The 24505-nt window shown below is 39.7% G+C and overlaps 1 protein-coding gene and 1 long non-coding RNA gene across 8 annotated transcripts; one reads left to right on the top strand and one right to left on the bottom strand.

Moving 5' to 3' along the window:
• Positions 1-1442: 1442 nt before the first annotated feature.
• Positions 1443-2643, bottom strand: LOC142028556 (uncharacterized). Of its 2 annotated transcripts, none has more exons than XR_012649643.1 (3): positions 2374-2643; positions 1707-1847; positions 1443-1600 (listed from the first exon to the last, which is right to left on the bottom strand). It is a non-coding gene; the product is annotated as an uncharacterized LOC142028556 (long non-coding RNA). The 2 variants fall into 2 exon arrangements; XR_012649630.1 differs by having other exon boundaries at positions 2406-2643.
• Positions 2644-2719: 76 nt separating this feature from the next.
• YTHDC1 (YTH N6-methyladenosine RNA binding protein C1) lies at positions 2720-24220 on the top strand. 6 transcript variants are annotated; one of them, XM_075033301.1, is made up of 18 exons: positions 2728-2864; positions 4465-4599; positions 6828-6929; positions 7544-7872; positions 8003-8357; positions 9639-9728; positions 10232-10285; positions 10901-10995; positions 12917-13025; positions 13122-13239; positions 14304-14388; positions 16287-16453; positions 18976-19058; positions 20500-20536; positions 20629-20668; positions 20773-20835; positions 22420-22554; positions 23247-24220. In XM_075033301.1, the coding sequence occupies exons 1-18, from the start codon at positions 2837-2839 to the stop codon at positions 23469-23471; spliced, it is 2250 nt and encodes a 749-aa protein (XP_074889402.1). In that variant the 5' UTR covers positions 2728-2836; the 3' UTR covers positions 23472-24220. The 6 variants fall into 6 exon arrangements, with proteins under 6 accessions (XP_074889426.1, XP_074889435.1, XP_074889402.1 ...); XM_075033319.1 differs by lacking the exon at positions 4465-4599 and adding an exon at positions 4374-4464 and having other exon boundaries at positions 2752-2864; XM_075033325.1 differs by lacking the exon at positions 4465-4599 and having other exon boundaries at positions 2720-2864.
• Positions 24221-24505: the final 285 nt, after the last annotated feature.

The following is a 24505-nucleotide window of genomic DNA, read 5'->3' as shown; positions in this document are numbered from 1 at the left end:
TATTTTACAAAAGCGAGATCCCCACCTCATCTTGGTTCTCTACAGTTCCAAGTTATACAGGCTGCAACAGGCCTACAAAGAAATAATTTTCAAAAGTATACCTCTTGAGCAGTCAGCAACCATCCCCACTCAGTCTCTTGACAGACAGCAGAAGGCCTGGACATAAATGCAGGGCCAAATCTTGTCTCTAACACAAGATACAATTATTCTCAGTCACCCTAGTCACTCCCCAACAGTGGCCTATCTCTAATATGCAGTCTTCAGAGAATGCCTATCAGCAGTCACTTGCACAAAACCCATGGACAAATGGGCTAACAGCAAGATGTTAAAGACCATTTTAAGGGCAGAACTTTCAAGCAACTGTTGTAACCTGGTCCTGAAAGGCATTCTGCAGACACCAAGGGAATTCTTCAACATTCCTTTTAAAACAGGTTTGGGCAAAGCAATTATGTGTCTCCTAAAATAAAAGTGTATATATCAAATCTCTGCCACAGCAAGAACTAAAAGGAAACCACTACAAAGGTTAGCAACCTCTGCCCCTCCCCTCCTTTCCATTGGGATTTGCTATACTGTAATCTATGTGGGAAGCCACAGCTACCAGCTGCTTTGCTGCACTAAGGAGTCTCTCTCACCCTGTAATTCTTGAACAAGAGGCCATCAGTAACAGAAGAATACTTGAGGTTGGAAGGGACCTCTGGAGATGGTTTAGCCTATCTAGACCCACTACACCCTTAAGAACAGCATCAGCAGCTATCCTCACTTGCAGGCTTCCCCCCGCCTCAGAAAAACCCAACCATACTAGAGCAAAGGTGCTAGACTCATGCTACCAATTTGTGCCACATGAAAGGCATGAAACCCACCAAAAAGACCACACTTGGCTTTAAAGCACAGCCTTCTCCAAAGCTGTCTTGGTGCACCTGCAGATTCAAAGAGAAGTACAGAAACCAACATAAACTGCAGCTCCGTTTAAGTGCCCTTCCATCTAACTCATGTTAATGACACCATCTAGTGGATTACACGCAGATAGACAATTTTTTTTTTTTTTGATCAGTAACAGAACACCCAGTAAAGTAACACCACAGGGTAATTTCTAGTAAAATTAGAGAATGCAGGCATTGCTTATAACTAACGCATGCTAAATAAACTTCTCGTGTGCATGCCCGTTGCTGAAAGGTCACTCCACAACCAGCTTACCCAATTGATGTGATAGGAATGCAAGACACACAAGAATTGCTTCAGCCTTTGACTACAGAATCAAGAGGTTAAGTGCCAGTAAAACTACTTGTGTCAAGTCCTGCATATTTAACAAAATAAAACTCCAGAGAATGGATAAAGACTCATAGGATGAGCAAATGTTGAATCAGTTGTAGCACTACAGCAATAATAACCTTCAATCAGATCAAGAAGCCAATACAAAGTTGAAGAACAGGTATCTTTATTTCTTTCTATAAGCTTCACAATCACCTTGTAATTTTCACCTCTTCACATAATTCCAACTTCTATCATCTCTCTGCAGAAATATTTCAGTTCTTCAGGGGATGCTTTTATCTCTTTTCAGGCTTTGCTTTCACAGTTTCGAAGCGAGATGCACAATACCAACCTGAGTTATAAAGTACCTTTTGCAGTCCAGCCTTCATCACTGGAAAAGAAAAGTGCTTCCTCAAGCTAACCAGCAACTACTGTGCTGACCAGACATTTTTACTAACCTGTCCACTCTGTGAGCGCAGGCACACACACTGAATATCATGAGCGAAGCATCCTGGTACGGCATTGTTATGGAGGGAGGAATTCGAGGCATTGAGTTGACTGACTGCACCCATCAGGCTACTCTAGCCATTATCTGTAGCCTTAAAACAAAAATCATCATTTAGTCTACAGCATTAATCACCTTGCTACGTATCTATACCAGTTAAAAAGAAAAAAAAAAAAAAAGAAGCAGGTAGAGCTTTTGTAACAGTAGCATGCCAGCTAACAGTATTTAAAATACCACAGTGGACAAAACAAGCTCTTAACTTGATAATTGCAAGTTACACACAGCCCTAATAAACTACTGAAGGCCACTCAAGTGGCCAGGCCTCTTCACGAGCTGCCTGAAAGGGTAACTATGATGAGGTGATTAAGTTTTCATCTAGGTTATGGTAGGAAAGCAGCATGCCCTAAGCCCAAATTTCTTTAAGTATAATTTGGATTGATAAAGTACACTTGTTCCATATTTGAACAGATACATTACAAAACAAGCTGAACATCACCAGGAAGAAGAAAAAAAAAACCAAAACCATTTTGGTTGAGGAAAAAAAACCCAAAACCAAAACAGCCAAAGGAAACCTGGGGAACAGCAATACCTAACACTGGCGAAGGCCATGGTTACTTTACCCCACTCAAGACCCAAGGCAAAGCTCCAACACCTCACAGAGCTGTCACAACAGTGCAGGAACAACGAGAGATGCGGCCTTCCCCTCAGCTTCCCTCGCTTTGAGAGGGCAGAAACCTCCTTCCATCCCTGCAGCTCTCAGGGCCGCGGTCTACAACGAGCCCGCCGCGCAGTAACACCGGACACCAACCACCTACGCCGCCAACAGACAAAAATGGAGGCGGAGGCCGAGGCCTCCTCCTCAAAGCGGGACCACTTCACCCGCGCGCCCTCGCCCCGCCCCGCCCCGCCCCGCCTTCCACCGCGCATGCGCCGCCCATCGCCTGCCCGCCCCCTCCGCCCGCGGCGCCCTCTGACGCGCGGAGCGTAAACAAAGCGGTGCATTCTGGGAAGAGGGAATCGTTACGTGCAGGAAGAGGGAGCCTCCATCTTAGGTGCTCGACGCGTCGCGGCGGCGGCGGCGGGATGGCGGCTGATAGCCGGGAGGAAAAAGGTATCCGGTGCTAAGGGTAGGGGTGATGGCTAGGCCCTGGGGAAGGGGGGTGGCTTGGGCGGGGGGGCGCCCCCTCCCCAGCCACCCCCCCTCCCCGGGGCCTGCTTGGTTACTGGTGCTGGGCCTTCACTCTGGGAGACGTCCGTGAGGGGAGCAGAGGGGCGGCGGGACCGGGAGGCCCTCTTCGAGGGCGATTTTCGTAGTCTTTAGACGTGGCCTGTGGGGAAGCGGTCCCTGTTGTGCGCTGGGGTGCTGGAGGTGATCGGGCCATCGTGCCGTAATGTGGTACCACGGCGGTAGTGGGCTCAGGGCAAGGTGACTTGAGCAGCGGGAATAGGAATAAGTTCGTGGGCCGTAAGTTGAACATTATTGGCAGTGGGTTACTACTGGTTATTTTCTCGCAGAAAATACCTGTTTTTGTTTAGTTCTGCTTTGATGCCTAGCCGTATTTTTTTGCAGGATTTTGTGCCGAAGGACCTAGTTACTTTAGCAAGCAGCAGCTGAGTTGGAATATTATTTTGGTGATTTTCGCTCGGCTTTTTGCAGTCAGTTATGCTTTCTAGGCCTTGTGGGTAAATAAGTTTGAATTAAAGGAATTGAACGTTTCCAGGGTAACGTATATTCACAACTCTTATAACTGCTTGTCACTGTACACAAAAGCTGAAGTGATCCGCGTGTTATCTATGAGGTTATATGAGTCGGTCATCACAAAATAATCCAGTTAAGAAGTAAAAACAAAGTTTAGATGTAGAAGATTGCTGTTTGGTGGTTAGCGCAGATTATAGCAGTGTTACAAAAAAGGTAAAGGATCACTGTGGTGTTGTAGTTTGGTTTACGTTGTTTTGGATTTCTATGGTATATATTTCATGTAAAGTTTTTTGCAGGATAGATGTCCGTAAAATGTTTTTGTCAGAGTGGTGAAAGTTTGCTGTCTCTTAATATTTATTGTGAAATTAGATCACATGGAAAATTCCCACTAGATTTTGTTAGAACTGAGAAGTAAAATTATTTCTGGTGCTTGATTCTTAACAGTATTATTGTAAGACTGGTGGGGTAGGATATAATCAGGTTGTGTTAAAACAGATGTGAGCTGCCACCATCGATAAGCAGTGAAATTGAAATCTATATGTTGTCATCTATAAATTTCTACTCATATAATCATTTATCCAGATGGGCTTGAATTTTTTTATTTTGGGGGGCGCGTTTGGGGTTTTTTTTAATCACTGACAGTGGTCAAGTCATGAGTAGCAGACAAGAAATGTTTTTATGTGTCGTATTTTAATTTTGGTTTAATTTTCTGTCCTATGAAAGGGATGATTCTGACTGAATAGCAGGTGTTCATGCACTTTTGTTTGTAACTGAACTTATTTCTACTGTAAATGCGATATTATTTTTATTCTCCTTTTGGAAGAGAAATGCTGTTTCACTGCTTTAAAAAGTGAAAATAAATCTCGGATATCCTTTTAGTTTGAAATCACCTGGTCTTATCTCCTCTGTTTGCCAAATCAGATTTTTACTTGGACCCTTCCTTGAATAGATCTAACGCTCATGGCCAGCAGAGGAAAAATGGCCTCCCCAGGTTACTTTCCTGCTGTTTCAGGTGAGTTAAGTTTGTTCATGGAAGGATCCAACACACCCCAGAGTCAACAAAAGATGAGTTGCAGGAGAGCCCAGTTGGGAGTGTCTGTAACGAAAAGGACTCATTTGGACCTTCCCCCTTCAGCAGTGATGAACTGTAAGAAATCTGTCCTCTATGGTTTTTCTGTTTCTTTTTTTGTGCTTTTCCTGATGCTTATCATGATCTGTCTGAGATAATTTAGCTCATCAAGTTGAACACCAACAGTGACAGTTCAGTGAGTGGAATCATCCTGTGGAAGTCAGTTGAGCAGTATACCCGATGCAAGTGAGAGATGGGAACTCTGTTTTCAGGTTGCCCTTTTTGCATCACCAGGCTGCTAGATAAATCGAGAAATTTATTTTTAAATAAATCAGGTAGATGTATCTGCAGAAGTGGGGCAGGGGGGAACTCATCCTGCTCCTGTCTTTTACGTAGTTGTTTAATGTTCCAGCTGTAAACCAGGCCCACCTAACCCAGAAGGGATTTATCAGAAAGTATGTGTCAGATTTGCTTATTCCATTAAATTTTCCGTATCATTTATTTCTGAACCAGCTAATATGTGAGTCTTAGCACCTCTGAATGCTGCTGCAGTCGCTAAGTTCAATGTAGTTTACTCAAGTATGTTGTTGCCTCACCAAACGGGAAACAGCTACAGTTCAATATGTGTGATCTGAGATGGGTGATATGTTTAGTATTCTAATCCTAGTGCACCTCTTTTTTATTAGTCTCCAGTAAAAATATCTTGTGCTCTGAACTTGCCTAGTCTTCTGTGGGGAAGCAGAGTGTAAGCCAGGAAATTGCAGCCCAGGTTTAGCAGTTGCACAGCCATGAATCTGACTGTTATGTATCTCATCAGTATCAGCAAGAATATTTGCTGTGGATGTATAGGTATCTACAAACATGAAGGGCTGTTCCCAAGAGAATTACAGTGCAGCTCCGTGTTATATTTAAATGCCCTCTAACTGTAAACTGCCAGGGAAAGGCTTGATCCACCTCTCTCTGCACTGCTTTGTTTGCATCAGCTACAGGAATTGTGCAGTTCAGGGACCACTTCTGCATTCCTCTACCACAGGAAACGTGGAGAAATGCCAGCAGAAAAGCTAGCACACATGCTGACTTCAGGTTCAGTAGTGTATAGTAGAAATCCAATTACAATACTAACTTTTTTTCTGGTGTGGATTGTGTCTTTTCTTAATACCAAGATGTAAAACTTCTCTTGTGGCGCAGCTCAAGATTTAGAGATAGACAAGTTGCCAAACTCTGGAGGACTTTGTTTGCTGCCTTACCCCAATTTCATCCAGTACAGGAGTCCTTACCTGCTACTTTATAATGTTGTACAATGTGTCTTCTACATATACTGTCAACTAGCTGAATCCTTGGAGTTTGCTCTGCTTTCCTTTTCCTGAACACAGAAAATAGAATCAATCATAGTAATATTAAAGTGGAAAGAGCTAAGAATTCTGGAGTTTAGGAGAAGAAATATGAGGTTCCAAAATTAATACCTTTTCTGTTATTTTTTGCTTTGTGTGCTTAGGCTTAGTTCACTCTTACCTTTTAAAGTGCTTGGAATACAGATCTGCAGTCTTAAAGCTGGTGAATCCTTCTACCAGAATCACTATATATCCCCTTTGGTTTCAGGCAAAGTGAAACAGAGTCAGAAACAGTAACACATTCTAAAAGCTGTGTGACCAAGGGTGGTCATTTACTCCTTCTAGCATGAATTTTCTTAAACTTTTGCCCTTTTGATTAAGGTGAATTAGTTGTAACTTCCCCCCCCCCCCCAGAGCAGCTCAGAATTAGTTATGCAGCAAATAAGTACTACTTTCCCCTTCTTCACTGGGGTGACCTAGCTTATGTTCTTGTTGTTAACTTGCAGTGTTGCGATTTTTCTACTTGTAGGTGAACCACAATACTCACCCTCCTAACGCAGGAATGACAACAGAAATAGCACAGCAGGAGGGAAGATGATTTAAGGTGCAAGTTCTTCAGGATTTTGAGGAGGGACATCACTCCTCCTTGCTTATGACACTCAGACTATCTCCCAGTCTCCTTTTTCTCAAATTTTGTACAGGCTCTTTTGTTAAGCTTTCATTTGTAGGTCAGCCAATTTGGACGTTATTCAGAGGCCTAAATGTATTCTGTGGTGTATTTTAATTCTTTTACTGGCTTTGCTTGATCCTTCCAGCTGAAATTGTAGAAATAAATCAAGATGATGTTAATTTTTGCCTTGTGGCAGATATGTAACCCTAAAGGAAATGTTTGGGTTTGTAAATACTAGTTCTACTGTAGTTTACATATCTGGACTCTTTACAGTTGTTTTTTACTTTTTGTTTGTTTGTTTTCAGATGGTGAACTGAATGTTCTGGATGACATTTTGACTGATGCTCCTGACCAAGATGATGAGTTGTATAACCCTGACAGCGAGCAAGATAAAAGTGAGAAAAAGGGTAGGTGACTTTCGTAGTGGATGTCCTGCGGAACATAAATGGTAAAAAATGTCTTTCTTATTAGGGTTAAAGTCTTTGAAGCAGTGGTTCTTACAGCCTGATTCAAAGAGTGAAAGAGTTCTGAAAGTCTTTATTTCATGGACACCTGCTTTTTCATCTGAACTTCCAAGCAAACGGTTAACTAGGTTTCCTTTTATCTCAAAAGCAATTGCTGTGTCTGGCTTGTTGCGAATTCATTTGCTGTTAGAAAATTACTGTCTTTTTTTGTTCCATAAAGTGAAATGCAAATGGAGCAAGGGGGTCCCAAAGACTGGTCCCAGCTCAGTTCTTGATTTGGCTTTAGGCCAATCCTGTAAGCATTTAATTCAGCATTCCCATATATAAAATTATGAAAACACCCATCAAGGCCCAAATTATTGATCTTTAGAAGTAAAATATATGTTTCAGAACATGAGCTGTTCCTAACAAGCAGTTCTGAGTGTTGTTGCAAAGCCTACAACTGGAATATGCTACCTATGACAGCAACAGGGGAATTACCTAAAGTAGAAACCTCTGCACAGTTTTTGGTTTGATACACAAAGTAACATTGAACTTGGTATCTCTTTCTATTTAAGGATCAAAAAGAAAAACTGACAGGATGGAAAACGCTGAAAGCAAGAGACAAAAACCTTCTGTGCATTCATCGAGGCAGATGATGCCAAAGCCTCCTAGTTCATCAGTTAGCAATAACAAGAGGATAGTGAGTACAAAAGGAAAACCAGTATCAGAATACAAGAATGAGGAGTATCAGAGGTCGGATAGAAACAAGCGCCCAGATGGTGATCGAAAGACACGCATGTCCAGCAGTTCCAGGGAACCTTATAAAGGACAACCAGAAAAAACTTGCATGAGGAAGAGGGATATTGACAGAAGGGCAAAGTCTTCTACACCAGATGGCTCAGAGGTATTAAATATTCTTGCTGCCTTATAAATAAAGCAATTATGTGAGACTTTTATAAGGCACATTCTTAGGACTGTGTGTGCATCCTGACAATGTTATATGACTGCTGATTCACTTTTTCTTTAAACATCAGAGAATCAGGCATGATGTGGATAGAAGACCAAGCAGATCCAGCCATTCTTCTAAAGAAGAGGTGAACTCTGAGGAATATTGTTCAGATCATGAGACTGGCAGTAGTGGTTCCTCTGAACAAGGGAATACAGAGAATGAGGAGGAAGGAATGGAAGAAGAGGAAGATGATGAAGGAGAGGAGGATGAAGAGGTGGAAGAAGATGGGGAGGAGGATGAAGAAGAGTATGAACAAGATGAGAGAGATCAGAAGGAAGGAAATGATTATGACACACGAAGTGAAGCCAGTGATTCTGATTCTGAATCTGCCTCTTTCACAGATGGGTCAGTCAGATCTGGGTCTGGTTCAGATGCATCAGGTAGGTAACATCTAGCGTGCTAATCTGAAATACCTTGCCATTGAAAGTTTAGCTGCTTTTAAAAATAACCACTCCCTGACTATGTCAAAAGCAAGCCTTAGTAGCACAAGTCAATAATGTTAATTATGAAATACCATAGGCAAGGAAAAAATTTACTGAAAAGTGCTATTTCCTGACACCAAAACTTGTGAATATCAGGCTTACCATGCTGAGGATTCATACTGTTCTTGATTGCTTTGGCCTTGCTGCTCAATGCTTTGAAATGTTAGAATTAGTATTTTCTTAAGTATCTAATGGCTTAGTTTCCCATATGATTCATTTTAAGTTGGTGTTGAGCAGTTCTGTATTCATCTAGATGAGTGAACAAGTAGACCAGTGTAGTAAAAGCACCATCTCCCCGGGGAAGGATAGTTGAATCTTAAATAGTGGCTGCCTTCAGCATAGGAAATCTAAAACTAAGTTGAAATGATTAGCTATTAGGGCTAACTTAGGAAGAGAGAAATGTTTTAAGCAGAAACTAGAAACAAATGCTTCGCAGTTGTGTATTATAACTGGTCCTGACTTACAGATGTGAAGTGTTAATGATGTAAATACTTCTGGGTTTGGCTGTTTGTTGGTTTGTTGTTTTTTGTTTTGTTTTGTTTTGAAGAAAGCGGCTTGCAATCCTGTTAAGATTCTTCTTGTGCATCTTCCTTGTCTGAAGGCTCCATAGGTGGTCATCCTGCTTAACATAATGCCTTTTTTGGTTCAGCTCTGCTGTTTGGAATTAGAGAACAGAAAGGTGTAACCTAAAGACAAGTGAAGCTGTAGTAACTGTTCTAAAAAACTCCATAGTATAACATAACACTTCTAAGAGTGGAAATAATTGCCTGTGTGCCACAGTGTTTTGTTTTCATACCTCTTGCCATTTTGTTGAGCTCTGAGCAAATGAGTCCATATCAGTATTGCAACACCATTTGTGCTCTGTGTTGCAAATTTGGCTGAAGAGCTAAACCACCCTTACTAAAACACCTAGGAGATAAATTGTGTCTCTAAACTTTGCACAGAATTACTAATTTTGTGGCATTTGGCTTCCTTTTATGAATGAAAAGCTTGAGTAATTAGCATTTACTTCTTTTGTGCATGATAGTTTTGGGGCAGCAACTGCAATTTTCACATGCAGGCCAAATGCTAACTTCACTATTACAGATGTTATTTTCCTGTCTCAGCATTTTTTACCTCAATTTTGCCTGCCACTTGATGTTTAAAATACTGCTTTTATTTGTTATGGGGTTTTTTTAGATGAAAAAAAGAAGGAGAGGAAGCGAGCTAGAGGTATCTCTCCGATTGTTTTTGACAGAAGTGGAAGTTCTGCATCAGAATCGTATGCAGGTATTATTTCCTTTTATTGCTTGTCATCCTGACTTGCATCAAATCTTAATGTGTAATCTAAAATAAATGTAACTGGCTGTAGAGGTTTATGGGGTACGTAGCTTTGTATAATTTGGTATTGACTTCTGGCATGTTGTGTGTGGATACCTTTGGGGGGATGTAGGCTTTCTTATTACTTTAATGCTATTCTGTTGCTTAAGTGGAATTTTCACTTTTTTTTTAAACTTGGAAGATGATGATTCAGTGACTAGTTTTCTGAGTAGGAAATTGTTCAAATACTATTTAAAAAAAAAAAACCCAAACCAAACAACCCAAAACCAAACCAAAACAAAAAAACCAAAACAAAACACTCGTGCACATTGAATAGTATTTTTTGTGTGTGTGGGTGCGCGCCAGAAAGCATAATTTGTCATGAATGAAAATTGTATGTGACAAGGCTGTAGAAATTGTATATTATCTCTATTAAGGCTCAATCTGAACAAATGTACTTTGGCTAAACACAGGTTCAGAAAAGAAGCATGAGAAATTATCATCTTCCGTTCGTGCTGTCCAAAAAGGTATCATTTAAATTTGAATTTTTAATGCATGCCCCATAGCAAGCCATTGTCTCTGTTCATTAAATTACCTGTAATTAGTAATGTTCCGATATAAATCAGTTTGAGCGCGTAATTGTTCTGAGCATAACAAGTGAATCTTGAGCTACTTTTGCATATGTTCAGAGCGATATGCAAAAAGTTCAGTCACTTTGCTCCTTGCAGAGGCACCAAAGCAAAAAAATAAAGTGCTTACATCTGAAAAGAGGAACATTTCAGCATTCTCTGTTGAATGACTCGTGCTGATACAAATGTTACCCAGTATTTATCCAAAGATTCTTAAGCAAGGAAATAAGTCCTGTATATCGGAACATCACTGAATCATGCTGATTTTATTTTATTTTTTCTCTACCTGAATATCTGAGTTTTAGTTTTGATTTGGTTTCCCCTGGCATTTTGTACTCTACAGCTTAGACTTCAAGTTTCAAGTTGGGTGGTTGACTGTGATAATACATAGGTAGGAACTGGGTGGGATACAGTGTATTTTGAAGGAAACAAACAACTATCTACACTCAAAGCAACATTTTTGACAACTGTAAACATTTACAGTTCAGCTTATTTGACACTTTGTTTTTTCAGACCAAACAAGTAAACTTAAATACATTCTCCAAGATGCAAGATTCTTTCTCATCAAGAGTAATAACCATGAAAACGTATCACTTGCTAAAGCAAAGGTATGTTAAATTTTCTTCAAACTGATCACTTTTTCTGTTTTCAAACACACCCACCTTACTATAGTAAAGCATATAAATAGATGCATTCTTTTCTCCATCGCTCAGATCTTCATAAAGGCAGTGATGAAAGCTGCTGTTCTTTGATTCTTCAAGTGTAGCTATTCTGCTTCCACTGTAACCTAGAAAAGTTTCTAGACCATCAGGCATTTGTCTTGATAAGAGTATGGTTAAAAAGGAGCCTCAAGGTCTGTTTGATAATGTCCTAAGCCAACCTCTATTGGGAATGCTGTGATGGTATTCTCTCCCTTTCATTAGCACCTTTGTTCATATCGCTGTATTGTGAGGAGGTTCAGAAGGTTGTTTTGGCTTTCATCTAATGCTATAAAAGTTATTTTTTTTTTTTCATTTGATTCAGGGATCTGAAGCCTTATTGCAGAAATGTATGCCTGGTAGTGCTGGTGTAAGGGAGTTCTTTGGGAGGGATTCCAGTGCGCTGGACTTCAGCTACTGAGGAATGGCACTAGGCCACTCTGGTGGTTTTGTATTTGCATGTGTTATTTGGAACAGCTTGTAGAGAGAATAACTGATTTGCTGTTGCACAATATACATGGAGTAGGTGATTCTATTAATGAAGATTTTCTAAAATAGAATAGCATTAAAACAATTACATGAATCTTAAAAATCCTGGATAGGTTTGGCTCCCCCACCCCCAGCTTTAGGTGTGATCTGTGCAGCGAACACCATTCTAACTGGTGATTGCTTTAGCTCTTTAGAGGAGTATATCCTTTCTGTGCCTCATCCACACTTGGGACTGCAGCAGTATACTTGTTCCTAAAGTTCTTGGAGTAGATGCTTTGTCTCTCAGTGTATAGGCGTCAGTGCTTTGCCACTGCACTTTCATGAAACTGGCTTTTGTGGTTCCAATGTAATAAGTTCCAGTTCACAACAGGGCTTCACAAGCAGCCTAAAGCAATATACATCTGATTGAAAGCTAGTAAAAAAACCCAAATAGTTCTCTGGTGACTCTAATGAGTTGTCTGAGTCAGGCAAGCACTAATCTGAGCACAGAGTAGGACATGAGAACATATCTTCAATAAAAAAGGAAGGGGAGGAGCATTTTCTTTGGTAGTTCCCAGATCATATTCTGAGGCTGAAGTCTGAACATATTAAACCAGCATAAGCTTCTCTGAGTTTTCCCAGAGAATGGATTGGAGAGCTGATGTTGCTGAAAAGTAATACAGCAAACTGGTATTCTGTAGCTCAGCTCAGTTGGTACCTTAAAACAAATTAGGTTTTATTGTGCATGGCTACACAATGACTGGTGCAAGGGAAAAGGTAGGAATTAGCAGGTGGGGACGTGGGTGGCTGAACAAACTGTTTTAAGTTATCTCGCCAATTTAAAATGTTGGCCTGGTGTCTTTGATGTTTCTGGCCTTTCACTAAAAGAGTTTTAAAGTCTGCAACCTGTCCTCAACAAATCTGTCGTACTGAGAAGGTTACTGAAGTCTGCCTGCCCACCTTTCAGTATATCTGCTGCTGGTTTTTCATAATTTGTGTGTATTATATAATAAATGAACTCCCAAAGTCATTTAAAACGTACATTAAAAATACTGAAGGCAAAGGTTTTCATATATGTCCATCATTATAATTACAAATGGAACCTTATAGATGGTCTAAATGCATCTGCAGTGTTCAAAAAGGGATTGAAAAGCCATTTTTTTAAAAGTTTTCTCACGGGGCAGGCTAAAAGTGTTTTCTGAAGGAACTGAATTTAGCAATACCTTTCTCTTTCCATTATCTTCTGTCCCAGAACACTAGTTTGGTCTTGTTTTCCTCATCTGCACTATATACTTCTGTTAGCTAAATCACTTGAGATGAACTCTTACATTTTGGTGGGGGTGTGGGGGTTGTTCTGTTTTAGGGAGTATGGTCGACACTTCCAGTGAATGAAAAGAAGCTTAATGCTGCATTTAGATCAGCGAGGAGTGTTATTTTGATATTTTCTGTAAGAGAGAGTGGCAAATTCCAAGGTAAGGGAAAGTGAGCTATTACCAAGGTAAGTGAAAGTTTTATGTGCAGTAGCTTTTCTGTTGTGTCTTTGTTATAATTCATGTGAAATCCTTTAGGATTTGCAAGACTGTCTTCAGAGTCCCATCATGGAGGATCACCTATACACTGGGTGCTGCCTGCAGGAATGAATGCAAAAATGTTGGGAGGTGTCTTTAAAATTGACTGGATTTGCAGGCAAGTAATTGTTCATTTATGTTGCTGTTTAGTAACAAGGCACTACAATACCATTTATGTGTATTACTCACTCGAGTGCTGACAGAATCCTTTTGAAAATTCAATTCAACCAGAGATCTGTCCTCCAATCTCCCCAAATCCATGCCTCCATGTTACTGAGCTTGGGTCAGGTGTTACTGTACCTGACATGTACTGTAGAAAATATGGGGGGGGGTTATGTAGACAATTAATTAATTTAGAGATTTTTAACACTTGATGCACTGAAACCAGAAAACTGTATTCTGAAGTCTTTGAATAAAAACAGCTGCTCACTTGAATAGACAGCTGTGGATAAAAAGGAAAAATAAATCCTGTGAGGACAGATCTGTCTTCATCTGACTGAACAAAGGAGATGCTACTGCTCTAAAATAATGTAAGAAATAGTACAGATATTTTGCATAACTTATAGGTTGTGAGCAGTACGTTCATTGACTTAACTGAGTATGTCTTACAGAAAAGATTTTAAACCTCTTTTAGAAAAAAGAGCTGTTTCAGTCCTGTGAGGTACATTGCATGGTTGTACAAGCACTTTGGGCTGCCAGGAAGACTAAATACAGGGAACGTGAGACTTTGAATTAGTGAAAAATCTAGGTTGGAAAGGTCCTCTGGAAGTTACTGACTCCCACCTCAAGCTCAAAGTGGTTTTAGCTTCGTAGTTAGGTCAGGTGCTCAGGCATTTACTTCGGTAGGTACCATGAGCTACCACCTCACGTAGAGACTGGTCAGCATATTCAGATGGTGAGATAATAAGCAAGCACGATCTCAATATTGTACAAAGACAAAAAAACAATTCTTTAATAGGATAAGCTGTAATGGTATGGACTATACTAGTTAATACTGGAATAAGTCAAAGTGGAAATCTTCGGTTACTAATACTTATTATGTACTAATACGTTCATTCAGAGACCTGACAGTGCAAAGGATAACAGGATTATTTTGTATGTAATGTCCTGCTGTATGCATTTTTAAACTTTTTTAAAGAAAAATGGAGGCAAAACTATAAATGATGCCACTTGCATATTTAGGCGTGAATTGCCGTTCACTAAGTCTGCTCACCTGACCAATCCTTGGAACGAACATAAGCCAGTAAAGATTGGACGCGATGGACAGGTTTGTTAATTTCTTTTTTTTTCTATGACCCACATCTAGTGCTTGCTTTCAGCTTTGTGTGTACAGAAGATGTGGAATCTTTTTAGATCAGTTGTTACTTGCAGTAGAGTACTGTGACAAAGGCACTTGGCTTATTTCTAATGTTATTGCGGAAGAAGGAAACAGAAAACAATACGGTGCCAATTCTGTTGTCATCTTTGTGGATAAGCAGTGTTTGATGCTTCAAAACTATGTGATATTTTGGATTTGAAATGTAACATGCCTTGCATTGTATGGTGTGCAAACCTATATAGCATCAGTTTTTAAGAGCAAGTTCTGGTGTTTCTAGCTGTGTTCTGTGTTGCATTTTTTATATATACTGTATTGCTTAGGGCATAGACTCTACCATTATAAAGTATATGCTAAGTAAATTTTAAGTGGGGTGGCTCTTTGTCTGGTCAGGCATACCAGAGTGCAGGTATGTTGCTGTCATCAAGTAACCCAGCCTTGACTAAAATAACAGGTTCTGCTTTCTTAAGGCAAGATGGGAGTTGCATAATCTCCATACTGTACGGAAAATGTAGGCTCTGTGTGTTATTTTGCCCACAGACATGTTCAGTTTGTTGGGTGGCAGAAGTAAAAGAATATTTTCGGTCTTGTTTTTAACTCATCGTGAACTTAAAAAAAAAAAAAGTATCTCAATTAACTTTGTTTCTGTTACATGGTCAAGGAAATAAATTTTTTAATGTTTTGTCCACTTCACTGTAGAGTTGCAATCTAGATGTGGGTTTCATCTTTTTTCATAAAATTGCTGTGCTGTTAGGTACTGGGCAAGCATTGCCTGATGCTTGCTCTCCCTGCTTTTCAACTCGGGTTATTTCCTGAAGTGGTTGTTGCTTATCCATTTACATTTTGTGTAACTCTGAATGGATCTCTATTCTGAGGATGTGTACACCGACATGTTTGCATTTGCGACATCCTTTGGGAAGGTGTTCCACAGGCCTGCTAGTCACCAAGTTGAAGAAGCGCTTTTTTGGGTTATTTTGCACCTGGCTCCTGCTAGCTTCATTTGATGGCCCTGAGTTCTTGTACTGGAAGGGGGAGTCAACAAGCTGATTGCTGTCCCTCTCTCCTCCAAACAGCTCGTGGTGTCGGACGTTCCCATTGTATCCATCTTGTCCCCCATACCTCACGTAATCCTCTTTTATTCTAGGCTGGAGAGACCTGACCTGCTCAGTCATTCCATGTAGGAATTGTTGCACTTACTCAATTATCTTTGGTGCCCTGTTTTGAAGCTTTTCCATTTCTACTGCCCCGCTGTTTTTTGAGATGCAGGGGTCAGAACTGCACCCAACATTTAAGGTGTGGGTGGAACATGGACTTTCAGTGTGGTATAATGACTTTCTCGTTCTGTGTTCCTTTCCTAATAATCCTGACCACACGATTTGCTTGTTTTGACTGCTGTCAAGCATTGAGCTGGTATTTTCATGGACCTGTCTATCATACACTGAAGAACTCACTTTTGAGTGGTAATAGTCAACTTTGTCAGGCCATGGCTTTATATGTGAAGCTGGGATGGATTTTTTTCCTACGTGTGTCACTTTTCTCTCTGTAATAGGTGATCATTTTCTTTGTGATGAAAAACAGTCCTCTGATTTTGTAGCAAAACAGTGATGTGGCCTGTATGTCTCATGGGAAGATATGGTTGCCCCAAGTGTTGGACTATTTTATGAAAATTCTAAGTAGTGCCTAAAGAGTGAAAGGTAATGTAAGTGAATTTTGCTCTGTCTCTAGTGATACTGAAATCTCTTCGAAGTGTCTTTTTTTATTTTTTTTTTTAATGTATGTTGTCAATGTATTTGGGGAGAGTTTCATTTCTTCAGTTTATAAACCACTACTGAACTTCTAACTAATTCTAGGAAATTGAGCCGGAATGTGGAACCCAACTTTGTCTTCTCTTCCCTCCTGATGAAAGTATTGACTTGTATCAAGTCATTCATAAAATGAGGCACAAGAGAAGAATGCACTCACAACCCCGATCAAGAGGACGGCCATCCCGTCGAGACCCTGTTCGGGACGTGGGAAGGTTAGAAACGTTCTTTGGACTGATAATAGGCACATGTATCAGAATAACGTGATGGAGGAATGTGATTCGTCAAAGCTTTCCCTGCGATAAAGAAGAGAGAAAATCCTCAAATCAAGCTGCATGGACAAGTTTGTGGCTTCATTGAGGATTTCACATGGTTCCCCGGTCTGTCATTTTTCAAGAGGAAAATGGGGATCTTTGCTTTTGCAGAAAAAAGCTCTTAAAGTGCTGTCTAGTTTAGACTAGATCATTTACTGAGATAATGCAACGTGTAATGCTAGATGTAGGTAAGCTTGGCTTGATTATAAGCAGGCTAGATGGAGAGAAGGAAATATTTATATGCCAAAAATGTGTTAATATCTTGTAAAAGCCTTTTCTTTCAGGTGTGTCTCTGGATAAGCCTTATCAAATATGGGACTTTTATAAGGATCACTTAGAATTTTGCAGAAGATGCCGCCTCATTTTGAGGATAAAATATTTAAGTTATTTTGATATTCAAGAGGAGCATTATTGGGACTGTTTCAAATTGTGTCACCGTGATGTGTTAACCCCATTGCCAAATATTCTCTAACATGTAACCACTGAATTCACACATCTTGCTGAGCTTCTGAAAACAGTAGGTTCTTTCCAAAAGGGATCAAGTGGCCCTTGGAGACCCGGCAACAAACCAAAAAGAATGGCTGTTGCTGTGTCTGTATATACAACCTTTCCAGATGCTGGCAGTACCTGTGGACTTAAAGTATTTTTAGAGGATCGACATGGTTATTGATCACTGCTATATGAACTTAACATCATTTTTCCAGAAAAAAAGGGGGTATAACTTGTTACAGAATTGGAGAAGTCTTTGCAAAGAACTGATATTAGCCCTCCTGCCAAACACCTTTTCCCCGTGTAGCCATTTTGCATACAGACTGATGTATGGTTTGGGCTGAAACCTTTGATTAAGTTTCCTCTTTGTGGAAACATCCTGTGGTAGGTACAGATACCCAACAAGAGTCCCCATTTCCTTGAGCTTAAAAAAGGACACTGTAACGAGTAGGTAGGAGGAAACCTGGCAGCGCCCCCATATTTTTGGCTTTAAAGGACTGAACACCAAGATGGCTTTTGAAGTTAAGCTAAGAGGTTTCCAGTGCAATAAAGTATATACAAGTGAAGGTTTTGCAATGGACTGCAAACTATACATATAACACCACCACACCTTCTCAAGCCTGCCAGGGCCTCCATTTATGTATGTGGCTTACAGCTTAAAGTCAGTAGTTGGACTACTATATGAACTGTTTCTATCATATTTTATACCGGTCGTAAATGCACTCTCAAAACTACAAGAAAGCGGTATGTTTATTCTTTACACCAGCTTTTATTTTCCTTGATCTGATTTTGCTGTAGATGCAACTGCTTTGGTTTTTGGGCTTTTTGCTCATAGTAAAGAATCTGCTTTCATTTTAAAAAGCTTAGTAACTGGGTATGGTGGGCTTTAAAGACTGAAGTTGGGAAGGGGGAGGAGAAATGACTCTATAAATGAGCTTGTTACTCAGCGAGCAAGTTGCACAGTAATTAAGCGATATAAGAAAGTGTTGATTTCTTGTCTTGTCATAAGGAATTATATTGCTGGGGGGGAAGGGAATGGATTTGTAGCTGCTTTGTGTTTAGAAACACTGTTATGTTAGCACTGGAGTCTCCCATTAATGTTTATGTACCTTGGTGGAGCAAAATTAGCAGCCAGTTTTCAGTTCTTTATTAAACATAACAGCAACTGGAATGTAACTGTTTTATAATCAAACTTCCTCCCAGAGAGCGAAGTTCTTAAAAATAACATCTCTTCCATCAAAGAGCTGTTTTATAGAAAGGAGCCCCAATTATTTTAATTATTAGGAAGCTTAAGCGTTCTTAAATTTTCTGTAAAAGGCACCAATGCATTGCTGGTAAATTGCATAGAACAGAAGTTGTTAGAAATAATATCATTGGCCTACCCAGTTAGAAAAGCTACAGTGAAGGAAGCAATTTCACAAAGTATGTGCAGTTCTATTTATAAATGTTATGGAAATAGACCTTTTATAGAATTCTTTAGCCCATAGCTGTCAAATACAGCAATGTCCATGCCTTCTGACTGTGATGATATATTTTGCCATCTATTTTCATTGTATTTAGTTCTGTAAATCCTTTTGTTATCCAATAGGTTGTTTCAAAATGTAATGTGGAAAGTGTAATGTTAAAGCTTAAGTCTGAGATTGTTTTAGACAAATTTGTTACACTTTGTTTGGTATGAAGGTACAGTTGGGTAGAGTTCCTTCCTTAACTACCAAAGCCCCTGTAGCCAGAAAGTAACAGTGGAGGGTATTTAATCAGACTGTTATTCTTGATTATTTGAGTTCAAATTTAAAGCTGTAGAACATTTTGAAGCAGATGAAATTCAGAATGATTTAATTGAGAACCTGGGCAGCTCAAGCTATTCCTGTGAGGTATTCTGCTGTGACGAATGCTCCAAGCAACCTTGTTTAATCTTTGATATCTAATTTGTGTAGGCGTCGACCAGAAGATTATGATATTCATAACAGCAGAAAGAAACCAAGGATTGACTATCCCCCTGAGTTTCACCAAAGACCAGGTTAATATCTTACTATGAAGATTTGTGTGCACCAATTCACAAATGTTTTCTCTTTTAGCGTATCCTCATTAATTCAAAAGTAAAATACTGGTATGACTGGGATATAAAAATGGGACTTGTCCCAAGTGCTGCCTGCTGGTTTACCCCACCTCTCGCAGAAGTCAGTGACACTGTTTCACTGGTTTGAGAGAAGAGCACTGAGTTAATCCAGGCTGAGCCCTTTTAAGAGCCTTAGAATTGTGTACATTGTTGTGAATGATCCTCTCAAGTGCTTTGTTAATATGGGCACAAGAATTGGTTTGACCTACTTGTCAGTGCACTAATCATCAAATTAAAATGTTTATCACAAATTTCCAACCGGGAAAGTCAGCTGAGATTGCATGACTAGCAGCCTGTTGTTTAGAGATGACAGTAGACATTTGGTTATGTTTTCAAGAGAGAATTCACAAGCTTGACATGAGAAAGGGAGGGGGAAGTTTCACTGCATTTCATAAGAGGGTCTAATGATGAGTTTGAGAAAGGAATTTTGTTCTCCAGAAAGAAATGTTTGCAGCGGTAATGCAGCAACAATACTGGTAATATTGCAGGTTTGTGTTTTTTCTTCAGAAAGCAATTATTAAGAAATTGTCGCTTTTAATCTACTGAATCTTGCTTCACTGCTATTAGAAATATGTATTCTGTTATTTCAGTAGTAGATTTCTAAATCTTTCCTAAGAACCTGCCTTTATCTGTCCAGCTTGACTGCAAAGACTGTGTTCTTCGATGCAAAAAGAGTGTTGTTGCTGCTCCCTGGGTTTCCAAGACCATTGTTTAGAGTACAGAATAAAATTTCGTAAAATATTGAAGCATTATTTTATTAGCATAAGCATGCTTGGTGTTTTGCACCATTTTACTGAGCTCTTTAAAGTTTACTTCCTGGGATTTACTAAAGCTGTAAGAATTCTTTGCCCTGTGGGGCTTTTCCAGATGTTTTTTAGATTGTTTTTAATTTTCTGTGTAACAGTGTGTCCAAAACCTGTTAGGCAATCAGCCGTAAGAGTTGCCCAGATGAACACATTCTACTCAATACACAGCTAGTAAGTAGTAACAGCCATATGCTCACTGCCAAGGGACAGTACCCTTCAAATTTGTGGGCATTCCCAATTCATTTGACTAAAATTCAAGTCTTTATTTGCAGATACCCCCTTGCATGTTTGTTTGTACTGTGTGCAAGTTCCTGTGGGTATATCTGTATCATTTTTTTGCCACTACATTATACTGTTTTTCTGTACTGTCTACAAGAAGTAAGTTTTTGAGAGTTATTTTGAAAGTGAGGGTAATGGCAGGTAGACACAACTTCATAGCTGGCACAAAATGAAAGGACAGTTTGTAATGAGAATATTTTTTAAGACTGTTAACTTGAGATGGTAAATTGAATTAATACTGCTTGATGTTCGAACAGGGTATATAAAGGATCCCAGATATCCTGAAGTAGACAGGTAAGGTGTGTTCATATTATTCATTTTATGCCCTGGTAACTTGTCTGTATGGATAAATTGGATTTAGTTCTACAAATTTTTATTCCCAACAGACGATTTTCAGGAGTTCGACGAGATGTATTTTTAAATGGGGTAAGTTGGTGCATGCAGACTTTTGGGGAACTTTTTATATTCAGCTTTCTGCGCTTCCAAAGAACAGTCATCACAAATGTTAATATTACTGTCTTTCATTTTAGTCCTACAACGATTACGTGAGGGAATTCCACAACATGGGACCACCACCACCATGGCAAGGAATGGTTTGTGTCTTGTTGAATTCAGTTTTTCTCTGTAGAATATGGCGCTTTTTTGTTCCATGCTAGAGGAGCCTAGCATATCAATGCGTGCTCAACTCTTCCCTTTTCGTAAAATGTATCTTTGCTGTAAGTATGTAAAATTTTTAGGGGAAAAAATTATTTATATAATGTATTTTGTAATTTACTTAGCTCTCAGCAGTAGTCCAGCATTCTAGTAAGCAGTACAGCAGCAGGAATCTGGCTTGGTTTGAACCTACAAGGAACTGAAAGCTCTGAGGAAATAGCAGAACCCTCCTTTAACCTACACATGAGGGTGTGATGAAATTTTGTACTCCGCTAAGTATTCATAGTAATTGGCTTTCTCTCAAACAGCAAAGGTGTCAAAGAGGTGGACTTGCTGCAGAGGCTCATGGAACAGGCTGGCATGCTCTATTGTTGTGCAGTGGCTTGCTTTTGGCTATGGCAGTGAAGCATGCAGGAAAGTAGCAGAATGTACTGCACACCGTAATCAAAATAAGTCTTGCTGTATTGCAGCCTCCACTGAAATGCACTTTTTTTCCATTCAGATGAGCATATGTATGAGTGCACGTATCTATGGTTACATACATAGCAATTAACTGATAGTTCACTTGTACAGCTGTGGTTTTGCCATCATATCAGGAAGAACAGTCATTACAACTAGTTATTTTGGTTATATTTAGTAATTCTGGCCCTGAAGGTCCTGATTTTGGTTAACTGTAATGAGTCTTTTGGCTCTTGTGTATGCTGCAGATGAGCAAAAGGCAGTGCCAGATGTAGAGGTGCTGCTATAGCCTCTCAGTTTTCTCAGCTGAAGCACAACTCCGGTTTGTTGTAATTGACGGAAGTGAACGAAGTGGTCAGATGGGGAGGAAAATGGTTTTTCAAACACAGCTAAGCCTCCAGAAGCTCCCAGGTTTTTTCTCCCCTCTTCCCCATTCTGAATGCTGTCCAAGTAGTCATGCTGCAATCCGGCATTTCCACCTACTTCCTTTGTGACAGCAATGCAAGTAAAGATGCTTCAGTAATAAAGGAAAGAAAGGCCTTGCTGATTGAAGAAATGGAAACAGGCAAGAGATGTCCTGTTAAAAAAAAAAAATTATCTGCTAGCCTTTTGTCAAATAATTGCAGTGGAAGTTTGTTCATTTAAAATAGGAATATATTCATAAGCAATGGCACTAAAAAGACTCGTTTCTTTAAGAACTTGCTGGTTCAGACAAAATTCACATTCCATATGCATGGATTAAAAAAAAAAAACCAACCATATTTAAGTAGCAGAAGTTTTATATACAGTATCACTTTGAGGCAGATACGGAAAGAAGGCGTGTTTGGGGTTTGTGGAGGGTGTTGGCCAAACTTCTAAAAAAGCAATGGTAGAGAAGTAGTAAAGCATGCCAACCTAATGAAAAATAGTCTGCCATTCAGTTAGGAGGCTGTGATTGAATAGATGTAGATGTCATGTTTTCCATCTGAATGAAAGTAACCTCTGCTCTTAATTCCCAGCACTCAGCCTTGTGTGCATTCCTTTGTTCTGAAACACTCAACAAACTTACTGTAACTTTCTTGTAGCCACCATATCCAGGTATGGAGCAGCCACCACACCACCCTTACTATCAGCACCATGCACCTCCACCTCAAGCTCACCCTCCATACTCAGGACATCATCCTGTACCACATGAAGCAAGATACAGAGACAAACGAGTAGTAAGTGCCCACAGAGACAGAGGGGGAGGAGAGTCTGCAGGCCAGAGTAGGAATTTGGGGGTACAGATGTAACCTAACCTGAGATTTGTTGACTTTGATAAACTGTGTTTTTAAGACGTGTATTAGTTTTCATTGGAAAGATCAGTTATTTAGACTGACTACAGACTTCCAGCATCTTCAAAAAACCTCTCTCTCCCAGGTGATGTAGAAGTGCAAAATTCTGAGAACATACTCTTAAACTGAGGTGTGTGCTTAAAATGACTTCCAGCTGTCTAGTTCTGAAACTTTTCATGATGAAGCCCAGTTTGAATAAGGACATGCTTGCACTCATGCATAAACAAATTATCAGCAGAAAAGTTTGTGTTTTGTAACTTTTTACAGGCACATCAAAAAACAGGGTAGATTGTTAAATAATTTCTGTTAGCTGGCTTTGAAGGCTGCTTAGCTTTCAGGTCTCTTGCTGGTATCTGGCATTTGACCCCAGCTTCTGCACAGTGGAAGCACAGTCATGGTGCTGCCCTGAAGATGAAAGAAGAAATTTGTGCTTATGGATGCTGGACATAATTTTTTTTTTTTTTTTTTTTTTTTAAATACTGGTCTTTCCCCAGAGTTACGACCAGCCTTACAGATAAGGGAAAGGAGGGGATTTTAACCTGGGAAAGAAAATAAACAAAGCTGTCCTTTCATCACAGCACGACTATGACATGAGAGTAGACGACTTTCTTCGCCGCACACAAGCAGTTGTCAGCGGTCGGAGAAGCAGGCCTCGGGAGAGGGACCGAGAGCGGGAACGGGACCGTCCTAGAGATAACAGAAGAGACAGAGAACGTGACAGAGGTCGTGATCGGGAAAGGGAGAGAGAGAGGATTTGTGACCGGGACAGAGACAGAGGTGAAAGAGGTAGATACCGAAGATAATCTATCTGGAACCAGTGCTCACTTGAAACAAAAAAAGCTTGTATTTTTTTGTGTGTTTACAAGTAGTACATTTTATTTTCAGCTGTCTACTTAAAGTTCGTTGTGTAGAAGGATTTATAATGACCCTCTCTATTCCAAGCATGCAGTGAACTATGAACTGGAAAAACTCAAATCGGCCAAAAATAAAATGCGCAAAGCTGACACTCAACTTCGCGTTTCTATTGGAGCAGAATGGGAAACAGCTAAGAATGTAGATACTGATTAATTCTCAATAAGTGTTCATCTACTTAGTGATTTCATTCTAGGTTTTTGAATACTGATGGATAACTGCCATATTTTTTTTTTGCTTTGATGTTTTCTTCCTGTAGTTTCACATGGTTCAGTGGGAGAATGCTGCTATCAAGTATGCAAATATTGAAGTATGATTTATTTGACTGTATGGCAGTGTTGTAGCAGCCTTTTTTTTTTTTTTTTTTTTTTTTGTTCTCCCTCCCCTTTTTAAAGCCTATCTGTAAAGTCAAGTGTTTTTTCAGTCTTCAGTAATGAAAGCAATATTAAGAAGACACTATTGATACCTAATTTTTAACCTTTTTTAAAAATCTTCCCGTGTTCAGTAACATTTTGGTCAATTCTCTTGTCTAGTCTCTTTCCAAAAATGTACACATTGCTTGGAATGTTCACAACCTGCGTGTGTGGAACCAGAAAATATTGCTGTATTCTACATTGCTACCTTTTTTTTTTTTTTTTTTTTTATAAAAATAAATTGGTAACTATTGAAATGATCAAAACTCCAGATCGGGTTTCTTGGTCTTCTAAGTTTGCCAGCTTTGATAGATTCTGGCAGTTCTAGGAAAGTATTTGTGTTCAAGAATAGTTTAAAGGTTCTTCTGATAGGTGAAGTTGTTCTGAAGCCTGAATTTAGGAAAAGGACTGCTGCAACAAAAGGTAATTGCTTTTCTGTTTCCACAGTGAAGTAGTCAACTTACAGCTCCTGCAGCTAACCGGAGTTACTAGGGCCTTACATGTTCAGCTTA

Source organism: Buteo buteo, chromosome 1 (assembly GCF_964188355.1).
Source record: "Buteo buteo chromosome 1, bButBut1.hap1.1, whole genome shotgun sequence".
In the NCBI taxonomy this organism is placed as follows: Eukaryota; Metazoa; Chordata; class Aves; order Accipitriformes; family Accipitridae; genus Buteo; species Buteo buteo.
Note: the sequence above shows the minus strand (reverse complement) of the source record. Positions and strands in the feature narration are given on the sequence as shown.

Excerpts from the sequence above, each read along its gene's own strand:
- YTHDC1 (XM_075033301.1), top strand. The coding sequence starts at position 2,837 with ATGGCGGCTGATAGCCGGGAGGAAAAAG. Across the intron at positions 8,358-9,638 it reads GTCTGGTTCAGATGCATCAG|ATGAAAAAAAGAAGGAGAGG; the intron begins GTAGGTAACATC and ends GGGTTTTTTTAG. Across the intron at positions 13,240-14,303 it reads AAAATTGACTGGATTTGCAG|GCGTGAATTGCCGTTCACTA; the intron begins GCAAGTAATTGT and ends TTGCATATTTAG.